At 37.1% G+C, this 19821-nt stretch overlaps 1 protein-coding gene across 19 annotated transcripts in view; it reads right to left on the reverse strand.

Annotated features, from left to right (window-relative positions):
• nfasca (neurofascin homolog (chicken) a) overlaps positions 1 to 19821 on the reverse strand; it is a 91286-nt gene that overhangs the window by 46520 nt on the left and 24945 nt on the right. For 15 of the 19 annotated variants that reach the window (XR_009273352.1, XR_009273353.1, XM_058791120.1 and 12 more), the window contains exons 2-4: positions 9824 to 9882; positions 3754 to 3927; positions 419 to 436 (exon numbers count right to left, since the gene is read on the reverse strand). Coding sequence is in view for 17 of the 19 variants with exons in the window: in XM_058791120.1 (XP_058647103.1) it covers positions 419 to 436; positions 3754 to 3847 (112 nt within the window). In the remaining 2 variants the exon portion in view is untranslated. The remainder of the gene's footprint in view (positions 1 to 418; positions 437 to 3753; positions 3928 to 9823; positions 9883 to 19821) is intronic. The other 4 variants (XM_058791122.1, XM_058791119.1, XM_058791123.1 and 1 more) reach the window with 1 other exon arrangement.

The following is a 19821-nucleotide window of genomic DNA, read 5'->3' on the forward strand; positions in this document are numbered from 1 at the left end:
TTGGTTTGGTTCATGGCTTTTTAGCCACAAGATTCCTGACTGCTCTACTCTACTTCTAGCTGGCTCAGAATTGTATTCTGGCATGGCTAACAAACCCCTGAAGTAATCCTTCCCTTCAAAGACATGGCCTGCCAAAAAGACATGCTCTTGGGCTTACATTAGAATATTAATCAGCTTTAATAAATGATAGACTTTATAATTTATCTAGAGTAGCACAGTGAACTTCTGTGAGCTCTCTTGAGACTGCATTTGAGGGTCTTTCCAATGGTTTTTCTGGCCTGTATTGGCTCTAATTGTAACATCAGTGCAGTAATAACTCTGTTCTTTAGATTACAGATGTGAAAGTTTTGTTGTAAGCTCTATTAAAACCAGCCGCTGACTTAATGAACAAGTTAATCCGTGTTAATGAAGCACTTACGCTCTTGCTGGATCTTTGCTGTTAGTTCCAAGAGGGGCGGATGAAGAGAAAAAGAGTTCAGTTGTGTGAATAGTTAAGAGAGAGTGAGGAAACATGGCTATGATGACAATAATTAAAACATTTATATTAATATATTAAAATTGCTACTAAACTACTGTTATAAGACAAGACAAAAAATTATTTTAGTTAAAGGCTGCTAAACTCTGAAATATGATTGCTAGTTATTATAAACACAACACTAAGTCTACTTTAACATATTAACACCAAATATAGCAACCAAACAAATACACTTACCTGTTAATGGGACACCAGATGAATGAAGCAGAGAGAAAATTTAAAAAAAAAAAAAGGGGAAGGGGAGATAAATTTTAAGACAGAAAAAAACATCATATCAAAATCAAATCACTGTCACATGCAAATCCTAATCGGTGCATTTATCTTCCCCACATGGCAGCATATTTAATCTTCGACTGTCTTTGTCAGTTTGTTAAAGTGACAGGCCTTGCGGGGGGTTTCTCGCATTCGATAATAACCGCAATCAATGTGATGTATGTTCTCAGAAGAGTCAAAAATGGCTTTTGTGATTGTGCTTGTGCTTTGCTAATTAAAGGAATATGACCTTCATCTTCATCTATAGTAGAAAGCACCCATGTGTCTGTTGTGCTTTTCATCGGATAGTGACAGGTGCATCTCTGGCTCTGTGCCATTCATCATCTGACATCAATCATAGCACATAAGCAAGGTCACACGGGGGTTTGGGGCGTCATGAGCAACATATGTGTTAGTGTGTGTGAGCGCATGTGTAAGGTCAGCTGGGAGCCGATGACAACCCTCGTCAATAGAAATCACATTTGGGGAGGGTGTGATATTGGGAGTGAAGGATCATTAGGGAGATAATGGCGAGATGCTAAGAGTCTCATCTCTAGTTCAATTCATCTTTTAGATCAAGGGTCTTCTGCAGGAGGTCTGACGATTATTGTTCACACATGATCACATTTGTTTATATTAGCTTAAACCAAATCTAAAGTTAAGTTACTGTAAATGCTTAATTGTCCCACCTACATACAGACAATACTGTTAAAAATACACACACACACACACACACACACACACACACACACATGCATGCATGCATTTATTTGTTCAAAAATACTGAAAAAACTGAAATATTATTAAAATTTAAAATAATGGTTTTCTATTTTAATATACTGTAAAATATTATTTATTTAATGTGATGCAAATCTGAATTTTCATCATCCATTACTCCAGTCTTCAGTGCCACATGATCCTTCAGAAATATATAATATGCAGATTTATTATCAGTGTTGGAATCTGTTTGTGTTGCTTAATATTGTTTTGGAACCTGTGATACTTTTTTTTTTTTTTTTCAGGATTCTTTGATTAATAAAAAGTTAATATTTTCTAATAATATTAAAATATAAGTCTTTACCATCACTTTTTATTAATTTAACACATCCCCGCTGAAGAAATTTCTTTCCAAAAACGGTACAAAAGATTTCCATTACTACAAAAGATTTTTTTTTTTTTTTAAATAAATGCTGTTCTATTTTACTTTTTATTCATCAAGAATCCAAAAAAATATTAAGCAGCACAAACTGTTTCCAATATTGATAATAAATCAGCATATTAAAATGATTTCTGAAGGATCATGTGACACTAAAGACTGGAGTAATGATGTTAAAAATTCAGCTTTGCATCACAGGAATAAATTATGTTTTATATTACTGTATACACACACACACACACACAATTCAGCTTTGACATCAAATGAATAAATCATATTTAAAAAATTAGAATATATTAAAATTCAATACTAAATTGTAAAAATATTTCACAATATTACTGTTTTACTGCATTTTTAATCATAATAATAAATAAATGCAGGCTTTGTGACTTTCAAAAAGATTAAATACTTTTACTAACCCCAAACATTTGAACTGTAGCGTATATGTACTGTATTTTAAACATCATAATCTGTTCATCAAAATCATTAATCTGTTATAATAAACTCAATTGTGTACTATATGCATATAAATGTATGTAACTGCTCTGTCTCTCTATCCAAACAGGGGTCCTTGGTCTTTAAAATGCTTTTGATGGTGCGTGTAATATGGAGTATAAGCGTACAAAAGAAGACACAACACAGTTGCTAATAGTGTGATCAGATGCTTGTCATTTCCCAGTAGCCCCTGCTGCTGAATACATTCAGAGAGGTCAAGAGGCCAGAGGGGTATTATGAAGTGCTCAGGGACAGGATCAGTGCTCCAATCTTCTCTATCTACACAGATCAATAGAGATTCACACAGACGGGCCTATAGTGAAAGCTGGAGAAAGAGGGGGGAGAGATGATGCAAAAGACGGAATGCCAGAATAAGGGAAAATGAGAAAAAGAGAAAGGAAAAGCGAATGATGGCGTCTTGGGAATAAAGGCGGAGAAGGGGAGCTGGGGAGGTGCTGACAGCCCCTGGTCAGGCTGAATCTCTTTCTATTGTTGAAGCTGGTGAGTACTGAGCGCCGCTGGGGTGTCTCGCTCTGTATGAGCTTTCAAATCATTTTTCATAAGTGTAAGCCAAACCTGGATGGCTATTATTAGAAGGCAACTGAAAAAATGGAGGAGTAAAACAAATAGAGTTAGACAGCAGAAGGCGGAGTGGATTTTTTGGTTTCTTTGTTTAAGTTGCAAGTAGAATGGATTTTCCTCATTTATTATGTTGTATAAATAGTAAGACCGTAATAGAGAGCACAGCTTATAGCAGGACAGTAGGAATATGCAAAACTAGATCACTGAGATTATATTTTGTGCAATCAATTATTAACACTGATGGACAATCTGATGCCTGTTTATGAAAGCTTGTTTGAAAACGTAATACTCACACGAAAATATATGTTAAAGTTGTACAGTATATTGATATCACGCCTATGATTTAATGCAAAAAGGCAGAACAATAACCCCATTACAGCCTCAAAGAGTGGTTTAAAAAAACCTCATCAAAAACACGCATTAGTGCAGACAGAGTATATAATTTATGTTGCGAGTTGAAGTGGCACACTATGGAGGTCTGAATATCTGTGTGTTTCTGTGTGATGGGGGATGGGATTGTAATTATCTATACCCCTTGTATATACTATAAAAGACATTTTGCTTTCAACACAAATGTAATATTTTAATAATATTTTTGGATTTATATATATATATATATATATATATATATATATATATATATATATATATATATATTATTTGCAATATTTAAATTTCATATATATATATATAACATGACATATTACAATTTATAATTTCAATGATGACTTACGGTCCAGTGGGACTTCGATTGGAGCCACCACCTTTGACAGCAGCAAGATTATTGACAACACTGCCAGTGCCGCCCACCGCTCCTGCGTCCACATCTCTCTCCTCCAATTGGCTGACCCCTCCCGTCCCAGATCCCTACTGATTTATTTGCACACTTTTAGATGCCCTGTATGACCTGTGAAAAGAAAAAAAAATGCTTATTAAGGAACTTACTCGACATTACTGTGACATTTAGGAGTGTGACCCACTGGCCTTCCAAAAAGCACTCCTCATAGAGTCCCACTCATCTAGAGGTCTGCATTCCCGCGGCTGTCCCGCGGGAACCGCGGGACCCGACCAGATTTCTTGCGACGCGGGATTAAATTCCCGAATAAAACGCGGTTGCAGTCGGTAACTCTGGTGCAATTTGAACGGGAGCGGGCGGTCTAACAATATCCCGTTCCCGACGTCTTTTCAGAACAACATATCTGCACCGGTACAGCCTGCACGGGACTGTTATGCACGCGCAGCACGCATGAAACAGTGCTTCATTTTATTTGCGAGTGTCTGTGCGCAGCATGTGTATAACGATGCTCAGAGCAGGCTGTAGCCTACCAGTGAATATACGGCCTACAGACAGAACAGGCAGGTTGTCGATGAGTGACAGAGCAGAATAAAGATGGAGCAAAGTGTGGATGGCTCTCCTTGAAGAACGTTCAACTCGGTTTTGTTTATATTTTGCTTAGCCTATCATTTTAAATGACACATGTCCAATTTATTTATTTATTTATTTTTCTTCCGCGACACTTTTCCTAGGCTAGCTACTGTGTTTACAGCAAGATGTTAAACTAATTTAGTATTTTGACAAGACGAATAAAATTATAATAGGCCATTTTGTACAACCTACATTTTTTTAAATCTGCGACACTTGGTTCCTGTTGTAAAGGTTAAACGAACTGTATCCTGACAAGACGAATAAAAATAAGGAATACAATTTTTGTACATTTTATTTTCTCTGTGACACTTTTTTCCTACTGTGTTGGCAGCAAAATGTTAAACGAATTTCGTCTTAAGACACAAAATTCGTTTAACATTTTGCTGTCAATAAAAGACTCTTGACGACGAATAAAATAACAAATACAATTTTGTGCAGACTACACTTTTATTTGTTAGCCTATTTGTCTTTCTTTCAGTAGAGGAAATTTAAATGTGTGATTCTGGAAACGAGATCTAAATTTAGCGGGAACGGTCGGGTCGGGAAGAAAATTATTCAAAGCGGACAGCGGGTGAACAAAGAGTAAATATATCGCGGGAGCGGGCGGGTGCGGGATATAACCTCGCGGGAGCGGGACTTAAAAAACAGTCCCGCGCAGACCTCTACACTCATCCACAATTTGCAGGGAGACTCTTTATTGCTAAAATACACAATTTTGAGTGTGTACTATGTGCCTGCTGTGTTCATGAGTAATGCAGGCATGGGCTGTGCATGCGTGGAGGTTTTCAGCTGGCCTACATTTGCAGTTGACACTAGCATTCCCTGGAGCCAATGCCCCTCTTACAGATGAATGCGGCATCAGCGCATCACCACACCTACACAACACCATGCAAACCTCCAAACCAGGATGAAAAGGACAATTTGCTCCCTTGACGGGGCACCGAACCTTAAAATGGAGGACAGGGCTGTTATACAAACCACTGAGGTCTGATAGCAGACGTTAACTCCTCTGGTTCATCTGTCAAATCCTGCTTTCATAAAACTGACAGTCTCTCCACACTGACTAGAGGTCAGTGACAAACTCTTCCCTACAGATACCATCTAGTTGGAATAGTTGAGTCATTATGTAAATGAGCAGCCGTGGCACTGTAATTTACATGCCTCAGGTGGTCTGGGTAGCAGGATCCTTTATTATATGGAAAAATTACAATTTTAGAATCATTGGTTGGAGCCTTGCTCTCTCCGCTCTACTGAACACAATGAGTCTGAAATAATGGTTTTCCAGCATTCTGCTCTTGTGGTTTGTTGTTCGATTAATCGGATATTAAAAACTGTATGTTCTATGTCAGTGTGAAATGTACTAAACAGATGGAAAAAAGAGAGTTGGATCAAGTGCGAAATTCTTTCATCACACTGATGTGATCATTATCAAATATCCGCACACAAACCATCTGCTGCATGGGTTTAAAGTACCTCATCTTCCCTTGGGGAAGACAACACATGCCACCTCTTCATGTCATTCAGTCAATTAGGGCTAAAACTGATTGTAACATGAAATATGCTGGACAACGAGGTGTGGCTTTACTTGTCGATGTCAAAATGACTGGGGCAGCCAATCAAATCAAAGCAGGCGGGCTTTACTGTTCACAAAAGCCAACCATGAATTACAACATAAAGCTTCAGTTTTAACTGTAAAAGAGAGCAAGGTAAGACATAGCTAAACATTAAATATTTGACAACTGTTTTCTGATAAAAATGTTTGAAAATGTGGTATAGGTTATAATTTATGTGATTCATGTAACAAGGCTGTTTTCGCCAACTTCCGCTAAGCAACCGCAAATGTGACCACACCTTATGTTTTTTAATTATAGTCATGTTAGCAACAACCTACTGTACTGAAAAGGTAGCTAACTGCATTACATCAATTGACATACACAACAATAAACAGTATTTAGCTCCATTCAGAATAGTATTTTCTGACACAACAACAATTCAAAGCATTTAACAGCATTTGAACATAAATGTACACTAATACCACCAATAAAGCTTGAAAACCCAATAACAGATATATCTGAGGTGAAAAAGCAATGCACTGAATATATTACTTAATGAACTTATTATAATAAAAAAACTTGCTATATAATGCTTGCTATATGAATACGGCAAAAAGCAATTTAACAAGTAGCTACACTGCTACTTGTCGGATAAAGCAGATTATTATAGGAAAAGCTACTCTGTATTGAAAACTGATGAAATACTAGAGCATTATTTAAAAATGCAGTTAAGTAAATAGTTATTCAACATTTACTGTATGTGAATGTAAAGACACAAAGGAGGAGAGTACACAAAAAACAAGATATTAAAAACGCCCTTCAACCTGACCATCATACTCGTCATAGAGTCCAGGTGGTTAGAAAGAGAGACAGTCTGAGGCCTGGAGAGAAGATGGGCTTAAGCCAGAAACAATCTGCCAGAGAGGTCACTGTTCGCCGAGGAACCCCGGCATCCTTTTATTTTTTATTCAAACTCTTTCAAAGAGCCAGAATCTCTTTAGGCTCCCAGGAATCCCATAAGCACAATTACAGGATCCTGTTAAATTCTTTTACCACTTTGGTGTCAAGGTAAAAACGTGCCATATTGAGTCTGATACATATGCGTACAAGCAAATCCACACATTTATATAGCATACATGCCTCGAGGATGAAACTCCTCCAGCAAGAGTTCTCTGGCAGGCCCAGCTGTCTGGGAAACTCACAATATGTTGAATGTCAGTACAGAAATGATCTAACCCAAATACTGAAAAGACTTGAGGAAACCAACAGTATTGCCAGTCTCATCCCCCATCGTTCTGAGGCTTTTCAGTTCATTCCCAAGGAGCAAACTGAAGTTTAGACACATCTGATTAAGTGCTTTGTGCTCGGTGAGCTGTAGTATATATTGAGATTACAGAGAAGCATGTGCGCTAATAGCATGTGTCAAAGTCTCCTTCTGTGACCCCAGCAATGTGAAGACAGGATTCATGGCACACATCCTAGACAGGGTGGAACAGGGTTCGCTTCCTGCCAAAGGCCAGACAAGCTGTGGGTTAGTCACTCACTGAGTAGCAACATTTCATTAGTGTCTACAATGTATAATATACAAAATATGAATAACGTAAGAGTAATAGCTTATTAATTGACCAGGAGCATTGACTGGTTGCTGACCGCTGACTCAAGCAAAAAAAAACAAACAAAAAAAAAACATATTACATATTGCACATACATTTTACATGTGTTGGCTATGGAAGGCACCATTTGTGCCTTTAACCTAAAAATAAGGTAATTGTCAAATTATAAATTAATATTTATTTTTTGCAGTTGCAGATTTATCTCTAATTATCTGACGTTATTTCTTAAAACAAAAACTATTAAAAATCTTATATGTTAATTTAAATACAATTTTTAAATATAAACATTCAATGAAAACTTACATAGAAACATTTTTTAAAAAGTAATAAAAGACAAAAGCACACAACAAAATTACTAATACTTCAACTAAAATGAAAATCGAAAACATATAATATCAGATAATATATCAAAGCTTATAAATATTAAGTCTGTGATAGAGATGGTGACGCATTGAGCTAAAGAAACATGGAACAAATCATGTTGAGTCTTTTTGGTGTGTGATATTTAAGTCTGTGGTATTTGTTATGAAAGGAAAGTTAAAAAATTATACATATATATATTTAGGGAAACAAAGGAAATTAGTAAAAAGATTTTCATGGCCAATAAGAAATATTTGTGGATAAAAATTTACCTGCTGTTGCATGGGGAAGTAAATTTTGGACCTTGCTACGCACTTCAGAAAAAGCATCTTCCAATCACAGCTAGACCCTATTTAACTCCAACCCTAGTTAAATTATTTTCAAATTAGACCTCACATTTAATTATGTTAACACCAGCTCATCAACTGCATTCTGGGATTCATTAATGCCATATAATTAAACAGCCTGTGTGCTCTTATTTGCATGGATGTCTAGATGCATCCATATTTCAAGTTAGTATCCTTTCATCAATAACCAGAAAAAAATCACTGCAGAAAAACAGAAACCTTACCCAAATGGCTTGTTAGATCTGGGCTGAAGAGAGTGAGGTGGGCTTCAGTGTGCAACTAAAACAGTAGTTTATAACATGATAGTCCTGAAACCCACTTGAGCTCCATCAGAGCAGGTGAGTGGGCAGTGTCGCACTCTTCAATCGTTAATGGTCACCGCTAACACAGCTTATTAATGCATGATGACAGCAGCACCCACTGGAAGACCTTATTCTGTGACAAAAGTGACACATTTTGAAATAATTTTGATACACTTAATGGGTGCAGTCAAATTTTACAAAGACATCTAGTATTCTGAAAAAGAGAATGGACTCTGGAGAATCAATGTATTTGTAATACCAACATATATTGTACAGAAATATATACATACAGGTATGTGTGTGTATACTGTGTGTGTATATATATATGTATGTATGTATATATATATATATATATATATATATATATATATATATATATATATATATATATATATATACACACAAACACACAAATTTTCCCAGAACATTTTTTAAATTTTATGTGTACATCTACACCACATCGAAGCCTTTCAGTGTAAATGCTGCCTAAATTACCATTAAAACAACTTAATGATGCATATCTCTAAAATAAATAAATAAATTGAACTGAATGGCATTGTGAGGTCAAATGTCCTTGGTGCCTTGGTGTAGGTTGAAGGTCTAGCAGTCTGGGGTTTCATCTCTCTGTCTCTCTCTCTCCATGTCCCTAGTGTGCTGATGGTAGTACAGCCCCAGGCAGTCTTCTCATCCAAACACACGCACACACATTACCCATACTCCCACTCTATAAATACTCACATGGCCATCACAGCCAATTACCCTCAGTGGAGCCGTGCCTCTCTGCCCCAGACGCCCAACTCACTCCTCCTCGGGGCCCCTTCATCACTGTTCTTCACTGAGACAGATTCTGAGGATGCTGGACTAGATGCCCCCTACAGCTGTCACTTACACACACCATATGCATGTTTTAACACACATTTTCAAAAGACGTGAAAAACGTTACCCTCGTTTTACCTGAGGGCATGAGAGAAATTTTCCATAGTTTCCCACAGACAGTGTTGACACTAGAGTAAGTATTTATATGATAACATACATCGTTCACAGTGACATAAGAAAGCAATCTGATACCAAAAAATGTATCCAACATTTAAACGAATAAATGTAGTAGATAATATCTTATAAAATGGCTTTCTAGAATTGATTATGACTGGTCAATGACAACAGTCAGTGGCAATCAAGATAAGTATATAATATGTACCTACACAAAATGGTTGGAAATTTGGCCAATTTCAAGGTTGATGATGGCAGAGACTTCTAAGACCTGTAAAGACAAAAAAAAACAGGGTTTTATGATCATTTCCAGACATGTGTCGTTTCAACATTCATTTATTATTATTGTTCTAATTTTAGCTTGCACCTACATATGGCTGGTTTTTAATAGAGAAAGTCACATAGAAGGAAAACTTATTAACTCTCTCTTTTAGTTTTCTGTCCTCTATCTGCAGACATGAGAGGCTTTAATATCCACCCTATTTTTCAAAGTAAGCCGTTTTCTGTGAATGTGCGAGACTTCCGGTACATTAGCTGCTGTAGGGAAATAACGAGAAGAATAACAAAGTGCAATAAATGGTAAAACAATATGGCAATATCAAACAGCAAAACAAGCTGTTTTGTACAGCTAAAAATAGCTGCAAGCGTAGGACACCGGAAGCCAGACACATCAAATTTTACATTGCAAATGCCCGTGCCCACTCTTATGGAAATGATAAGGTGGATAACATGAGGCATTACACTTCACATCAAAATCTGTGGCCCTGAAGACAGATGAGATTACTGAGTAGACTACTGGACAGCTGTGTAATCTTGACCTCTGAGACATGGGAGCTTGACCTCTGTCAAATGAAGGGACTACAAGGCCTTGCCTGACTTGACATTATATTGAGAAAGGAAGTGAAGGAGAAAGAACAGTGAAAAAGAAATCAGGGAGTGAGAGAGATGTGACTAATATAGAGCGATGGATGAAGTGCTGATAGATGGGTAGAGTGAATCCTGCTGACGTCTTGTTCTCCTGTGGCACACAGCACAGACTGATCTCTATGGACATGAAAATGTAGGAGAACATACAGGAAATACCTTCCGCCAGTACACTGTGTGGATGTGAGCATGCTCAAGACATGCTAGAGATCTGCGACTTGGGGACAGCTTGTCTGTGACCATTACAATTCCCAGTTGCACAATTCCGAGATGTCCAGAACACTTAGGTTCATAACATTTGACCTAACACCATTTGTGCTATGAACATATATGGTATATCATATGGCTTGCTTAGGAGAGGTGTGCTTTCCCTTTTTTTTTTTTTTTTGCCTGGTAAACAATAAAATGGGTGGAACAATCCCCTAGATTTAGGCCACATATACAGAGCATCAGGATATAGTTGTCAGCCCTGTATTTGAGTCTTAATATGTTCAAACACAGTAGAGTCATTTATGGTTATTGGTAAGGAATACAGGCTTGAGTCCCATTGCATATTCATACAGACAATATTTGAGATGCTACTGTAAGTTACTATGTGAACAGGACATTTCGAGACTTACACCTATAAGTAAATGCGATTTTCAGTCCCAAAAACTGACAGTCTGTGAACATACAGTAGCCTTATACTGAGGAAAGGACTCAAGCCATTCCAAATGGCCAAAATATTGAGCCAACAAGCAACCCCTACAGGACAGTGTAGTAACAAAGCAACATGCTCAGAAACAATGACCAACTATAAACCACCTAGAACATTATATCAACCACCTACTGTAGCAATCCATGCGTAGCAACATGCTCATAAATCCTTGCAACCTCCTAGTAACACACTACTAACTGTATACTAAAACACTGAAAACCCTCAGAACATCCTAGCAAACCCCTAGTAAACCCCCAGATCACACAACCAACCACTCTTCCAACTACAAAGTAAAAGAAAAGCAACACTGTAGTGCACCCTAGATACTGAATTTAAACATGCTTAACTATAGAAAGCACTTAGTAACCCCCAGGACACTCTACCAACTGCATTGCAAAATACTCAAAAACACTCAGATCACCCTAGCAACCACACAGAGGTAGGGGTATGATTTCAGCGATGTGGAAAACTCGTGGGAATCCCAAAATCCAGTCATAAAAAGAATTTACTGTATAACATGGAATGTCACTAAATTTGCCAAATTTTGGATGAGTAAATCAAAAGTATGTCAGTACACTTAAATCAAAATGTGATATGGACTAGTGTCTGTGGATATTAAGCCGCAAAAATACCATTTAAATATGAATCCTGCATGTTCATGCTTGTGGTGTTTTCAGGCTCTGCTGCCCCAATATATATGCCTCAATGAACACATAAACAATCTCTAGAACTGCTCTGAGAGTCACTTCATGAGCATTTTACAGTTTCTTTTGAGTAAAAACATCATCATAGCATATACAAACAGAAATCTAAAGGTCTTCACAGCAACCCATCAAAATAAAAGTTCGGTTTAACTTGAAGAAACTGTGACCGAAATATTACTTAATGTAATTATTGTACTACTATTATGTTTACTATTATGTTTTTGATTATTAATATTTAATGACACTATTAAAATGAAATCTAGAAAATTAATGGAACACAAAACTTGGTTAAATGAAACTGAATTTGAGAAGGAAAAAAAACATTTCATAGGCCCTTAATTTTATTTTTGTTGAACTTTTAATAAATTGTTTAATATTGTAAGTTTCATGATTTCAATTAATTAGGCTAGACATGCTTTTTGATTAATAAAATTTAATTAAACCTTTAAAACAGAGTCTAGACGAATTAAAACAGAAAAATGGAATCTAGAAAAATTAAAACAGAATTTTGAAAAATTAAAACGGATTTCATAGGGCCCTAATATAGAGGCTACAAAAAAACACCCCAGCACCCACCAAGTAGCCCCCATAATACCCTAGCAACTGCATAACAATCAAAAACACTCAGAACACCTTAGCAACCATGCAAAACATCATGCAACTATATTGCAACACGATCAAAACACTCAGAACACCCTAGCAACCATCTAGAGGCCATAGAAGAACACCCTAGCAACCACAAAACAGCTCCCATAATTCCCTAGCAACTGCATAAAAACCAAAAACACTTGAACACCTTAGTAACCATCTCTATCAGTCCCCAGAACACCCTAACAACTGCATAGATACTCTGCAAAACATTATAGCAACTGCACAGCAATCAAAAACAGTCAGAACACCCTAGCAACCATTAAGAACACCATACATGATAAAGCAATCACACTGTGCATTGCAAGCAAAATCTTGAACTGGTATTTCAGGATAAATAGATCTGAAATGATGAAGACAACAGATGTGTAGTTTTGTGTAGGGTTTTCACTAACGATTTTAGTAGTTGAGTAATTGGTCAATTATTCTGATGATTAATCAAGTAATTGGAAAATTATAGTTCATTTTTTGTAGTAATAAAAATAGACCTAAGCGAACAATAGACTTTAAAATGACATAAAATGCATATAGCAACAAGGCAATAATATTTCGTTCAAATAAAGTATCAAAAGCAAGTAATCATAGTTTTATTATAAACAAAATATAACAAAATTCTTAAAATACAAATTATTCTAAACAACAGAACTAATGTACATTACGCATTGTAAAATGCCTGCAGAGGGCACCAACGGCCTGATGATTGTTTTTAAACTTTACTGCACGATTTAATCCTTGTTTAATATTGACTAAACAACATTTTATACAAATGTCCACTCAATCTTTAATATTTGGCCACTTCTTCGCGACATAAATGCTACAACCACTGTAATTTCTTGAATATGTGGACATCAAAATGTGTAAACTCAGAGTGAGGATTTGAGCTTTTATTTTGAAATCACAATGAACAGATAGCATATTTAGAAATATACTGATGATCCTCTGTTTGCCTAGGTTTATAAATTAGTTACCTTTCAAATCTGATGAAATGGTGCACTGTGCATTCCCAGATGAACCTAATAACCCCAAACTCACAGCAAGATGTAGATGAAGTTTAAGACGCTCCACACATTTAAATGATAACTGTTTGTGTGGAGCAGCATTTAATGTGAATGGAGCCGCTCTGAGACGCAGGTACATAGCCTACAGGCATGTATATATTTAAAGCACATATATTAAACCTGCATTGCATATATTTATTTAATTGAATTATAGCGTTTCTGAATTCACAATAGCATTATGTGTTTTTTATATTTTTATGGGCTTTTTATGCCTTTTATTGAGATAAGACAGCACAGAGATGACAGGAAAGCATGGGGTGGAGAGAGGGGAGTGGGACCGACAAAGAACCTCGAGACAGGAATCGAACTCGGGTCACCGTGAGCGCATTTGCACTGTATGTCAACACACTTGGCGCCTACAGCATTATGCTTTATTATAATTTTTAAATGGGTTTAACCATGTAGCCTTGGAAAATGGTCTAATAATGCATTCCATAGATTCTCCGTGGAATGCGCCACTTACGGTATTTTGCCGGTTACTCCACAAAATACATTCAAGGATTTTTTTTAAATCGAGTACTCGAATTGAATAGAGGAATCATGACAGCCCTATTTTTGTGTAATAAATGTGGACAGTTCTGAGGGAAAGGACAGACATGAGGACACGTCAAACCAAAAACATCCACAAAAGCCGGGAGGAAGGTGGTATGAACTTCTGTTCTCATTGACAACCAGACAACCCATCAGTCATGCAATCATACACACAGCCTCTTGCTCACACTTCACCAGACCTCTTCCCAGGAGCTCACAAAAGGTTCTTCTTGCCTCCCTCGAAGCGCAATGTTTACATGCTCCTTTAGTTTTACATCTATTGTCTGTTTGTTGCCCAAATATCTCATATTGTCCAGTAACATCTGCTCCTCACAGAATACACTTCCTGTGTGACCTCTGACACCGTCCATTACCGTATCTTATTAGCCTTTACAGGTCAGAAGGCCACGGTAATAACGGTCCACACAGATGGGCAAAACGGTCCAATATGCAATGTTATCCAACTAAAGCTTGGTTGTGGACATACTTATGCTTTAACTTGCAATAAAGGGGCTGGACAAATAAACTAAGACTTCAGTGAAGGTAAGACAGATGAGTGTGCAGAGCTGTGTGGATCACATGGTTGGCAGGAGCGATGGTTCAATGTTGCAGAATGACCTAGTTATACCAGGAGAGAGGATGGAGAGAATAAATGAGGGGAGGGGGCGGCAGGGAGAGGATAGGGAGGGGACGCAGAAAAGGGGGACCTTGGAGGAGCAGAATGAAAAGTAGTTTGGTGGAAAGTGAGAGGAAGACGGGGGAGGGAGGAAGACGGTGGAAAAGCAATGGGGTGAAAGAGGCGTATCTTCAGCCCTAAGGGGAACGATAAATCAATCCCGCCTCTTCCTGATTAGAGCCGAAATTCTTCCTCCCCCTCCCACTCACTGCTGTCAAATATTACCTGATGTATAATAACACCTGCAAAAACCTGAAAAATGACACTGTTGAGACGTTTAAGCATAAAAGTTAGTCTGAAGTTCTCTCTGCTGTGGATTCAAAGCAGATCTAGTAATATGCAACCAGAAGAGGCAAGAGCTGTCTGGATGTTGTACCGGAAGCTGCCAGATGCTGACCTACTCTACTGAAGGTGGGATGAGGGGGATCCTTGCGGCAAGGAGAAGATCTGGGTCATGATGCTCTGATGGTCTTGTGGTGACAAATAAACAAATTTAAAAGACATTTTTGACATCACTGGTTTTAAATGACTTTGAATAATGGTTGATTATTTAGGTTGACATATTTAAAATGAATGAATGAATGTACTTAATTTTCTTTAGAAAGCTTTGAAGGGGATAAATTATAAAAACACAACATTGTTTTACCATGCTGCAATATGTTTGCTTTTGCAGCGTAAGTTTGATCAAAAGTGACAGAAAATACATCATACAAAATGTTATATTATATCATAACAGAAAGCTCAAAATCATTTGTTTGACATTTTAATATAATATAATATCAAAATTTCAAACAAATGATTTTGAACTTTCTGTTAATGAAAGACTTCTGAAAAAATGCATCATGGTTTCAAAAACAACAACAAAAACAGAACAGTTTTCAACTCTGACAATAATATTTCTAGGAAATGTTTCTTGAACACCAAATCAGCATATTAGAATGATTTTTAAAGGATCGTGTGACACTGAAAATTCAGGTTTGCCACCACAGGACTAAATTATTAAAATATATTAAAACAAACAAAAAATATATATTTTTTTAATTCTATGTTTTAAATTGAAAACCACTAAATTAAATACTGTATTTTTAATCACAAAAAAAAGCAGCCTTGCTTAGCATAAGAGACTTAAAAAAACATAAAAAAATCTTACCAACTTCAAACCTGAACAGTAGTGTATAAGTCAATATTATATGAATTTAAATGTTGATAATTCAGCATTAAATATTGCCAATTCAACAATTCAAGTGTTGCCAATATTAGATATTGAAGGAACAACTACAGATTAATGCAAACTCTTTTGTGTCCCCCAAATGATCATTCAAATCCTTCTCAAATCTAACCATCATCATCCCAGAGATGTTACAAAAAAAAGAAAGAAAAGGTTTTCTATTTTTCCCCTTTTCAAATGCCCCCAATGAAATGTGTCTGATTGAGGTCAGTAGTAGTTCTATACACCATTACATGTTCTGAATCAGATATCTAAAGGGAGTTTGTACACCTAGCAGTGGGTTTTATCGGTCTACTGCATGTCTAAAACATGCTGTGCCACAGCTGAAATATTTAAGACCCCCTTCTTCTCCTATACCCTTAAAGACGACCACCCTCCTACATCCTTTCAGCACAGCTTTAGTCTCTTCCATTCTAAAGTGAAATTGGATTCTGCCTAATCTCCGCCAGCACATTCGGTTTCCTCTCATTTCCTCCTGCACTGTTTAATTCAGTATTTATCCAATCACCGAAAGGTCACACATTGGAGTAAACAGAGCAATCGAAAACCTTCTTTGATGTGTTCTTGTATTGATTTTTTATTTTATCCTATTTATTCTGTTTTAGTGGATTATAAAAATCTTTTTTGCCGTGTGGATATCCTGTAACTCAATAAGACGAGATGAGTTTGTGCCTCGGGAGAGACAGCGATAGGTGGGCAGACAACAGTAACCAATCCTACAGCGCACACACCCAAACCCAGCTCTCCTGCTAATGACCCAATTCATACATACTAATATATGTTTTTAAGTCACTTCATTGTTTTTTTTAATCTGCTTATTTTCTTCCTGACCACATATGAACAGAAATGCAACCCAGCTGCTTATAATCCAAACTCTTCTCGCCCGAGTTGCCGCCGTAGACAACCTGGTCGCTAGGGCTCCATAGCAACAACATCGGGTGAGGGGTGTTTGTGTGTATTTTCTTTTTTTTTTTAGAATAACACTCATCCCAGAGGAGAAGTGTGCAACGCCCATTACCAAGCCAGCGTGTGCGTATCCGTTATGGGGTGGCAGTGTGTTTTTTTTTTTTAAGTCAAGAGAGAAGGTACAAAATGCACAACCTTTTTATTTATATTATCAGGTCTGTTAAGCACCACATTGTTAAATGAAAGGCTTTCAAAGGCATAAAAATGGCAAATAAAAATGGTGTAAAGGCATATGTGTGCTGTTGCTTGGATACTAAGTAATAAGGGTTCATTAGAAGTGCAGCAGCTGTGTGTTACTGTACAAAACAGGATTCAACAACAAAAAAAACTCTGCTAAAAATATCCCACACAGTATATTTCTGAATAATTTCCCTTTTTAAGCATTTTAGTGACCATTTAATTAAATCAAAATAAACTAGCTCAAACTAGCCTTTGCCTGTTTTCTGTATGTTTTATAGCCTACATATAGATTGAGAGGTCACATATAGGCCAGTTATGAATATTTAATGAATGCTGATTCCTGTGAAGCTCACGAAAAACCCTACTGATTTTTTTTCAGATGATGAAGTGACTGATGTATCATTAAAAATCAGAAACCATAAAGTATCATAAAAATCTAACTTCCTCTGTTATATATATGTCATCTAATATGTGTGTATATGTATATATATATTTATGTCATTTTGCTTCTCAAGTAAACCTTATTTTAAGACTGCTTGTTTATTTTTACAGTGTGGTTAGCAGGAGTGATGGTTCACAAAAATAGCTGCTGGGACTCATTTCCTGGATGTGTCCATCTGCCTGGGGTTACCTTGGTGATTAAATACATTCTGGATCTCTTAATGGTCGTAGCTGTGCCATCCCACCTCCTGGGACACGGGTTCCCTGCTCCTCCCTGTGTTTTGCTCCTCCTTCATTCGCACTTATCATAAGGAGGATTGTGTGAAGGGTGTGAATATAGTCTCTAGAGACGGCTGCTCACTGCCGAATGATAAGAAACGTGCGTTAGAATGTTTGTGCGTGCTTATCTGTGAGTTTGATTGAATTTGCATGCGTGTTTGAGTCTATGTGTGAATGAGTGTGTGATAGAGAAGGGGGGGTCTGGAAGATGAGCTGCTGACAAATCCATTAATTAAACCTCAGAAATCCATCCATTGCACAATAACAACTACAAGAAACGCCCCTGGAGCTAATTTAGGAGGGTGGGCTTTTCATTCTTTTGTGATTATTCTGGACACACGCTGCCATTAAAGCTCTCAGAATAGAGAAAGCCAATCAACGAATGAGATGGCAACTGAGAACATGTTCCTCTTACAGACAAAGAATAGACATGATGTTTTAACCTCAATGATTAAATAAAAACGCAGCTAAAAGATCTAAAACAATGATCCAAAATCAAAGGCTCCGCAAACCCCATTTTAACAGTTTCCAGGGAGGTATTTGCAAAGATTTCTGATCTTGCTTTGTTAAATCTATAAAAGGTAAATTACAAAATAAATAAAGAAGAAAAAAAAGAAAAGTAAAACAATCACAAATATTTCATAAATATTAAACTATATGTTAAACAATTAAAAATGAGCCCATTTCTGGTTTGGTGTCAATGGAGGGGTACTGGAAAAAAGATTAGACAATTTGTGGTATATAAACTCTTCAACAAAGGCTCCTCAAAGACAACACAGCTCTGAAACATGACAAGCATGCTGCTAAGAAACCCATAATCACACTTGAAACACGTTTCACACAAGCACAATCATATTCAAACAAAGAGAATCCCTAAAATCCCTAAGAAATACTGCTAATTACTTTGTGCTTCGCCTCAGAGGATCCAAAGGGTTCATGAGCTGTTTTTCAAGCCCCTGAAGCAAAGAGAGGACCAGCTTTGTGGGAGACCATCTCTGTCCTTAAACCATTCCGATTGAACCTGTTCCAAATGCCACAGGGTCAATGCTGTTGGTGCATTCAGGCACTGAAGATAATATATGCGCATGCTATTTACAGTGCTTTCTTAATTCTGTAGTTTATGCTAAAACCTAAAGATTTACCCTTCTCTCAGATCTGAAGACACCAGCAAATCACAGCGGACTGACGTCTGATGAATCAGACTCATGTGTATTCCACGCCAGGCTCTGTTGAACTTCATGTTTGCTTCAGCTCGTACTGTTGCCCTCAGGCACTGTGATTGTGCGCATGAGGCAACACGAGGTCATAATTCAGGTCAATGCATTTTAGAGGCATACAAATCATACCTCTGAATTTATTTCTCACATTTTTTGGTAGATTTTAGGCATGTAATACAGCGCATCCCTTTTAGTCACAGGAAATGTGTGTGGATTATTTCTGCATGCTACTAACACGTTTCTGTCTTCGCCTGTCATGCAACATCCATAAAACATGCTCTGGCAGCTTTGAGCTACAATAATAGCCACAAATGGATGAAAAATGCAGGAAAGAAGAAATGTACTCAAGCTTTTGATTGTGTGCTAATATTGTAGTTTCTTATATGAGCCTTTGTCTTTTGGTGATCTTGGCAATACAGGAACGTGTATAGCTTTTTTGTGATCCTCAATATGTTTCTGAATGAATGTGTGTATTATTAAATTACATCACATTGCAGCACGTTACTCTTTCAGTCACACACCATCAGCAGGAAAAATCACGCAATTCAAGCGCAATGCTCAAGGGTCCAACAACTGTTCCCCATCTGGGATTCAAGCATCTGGCTCCATGCTCTCTTCAAAATGTCAGTTCTTACAGTATGATCTTACTGTAGCCTACCTG

Source organism: Onychostoma macrolepis, chromosome 11, assembly GCF_012432095.1.
Source record: "Onychostoma macrolepis isolate SWU-2019 chromosome 11, ASM1243209v1, whole genome shotgun sequence".
NCBI lineage: Eukaryota > Metazoa > Chordata > Actinopteri > Cypriniformes > Cyprinidae > Onychostoma > Onychostoma macrolepis.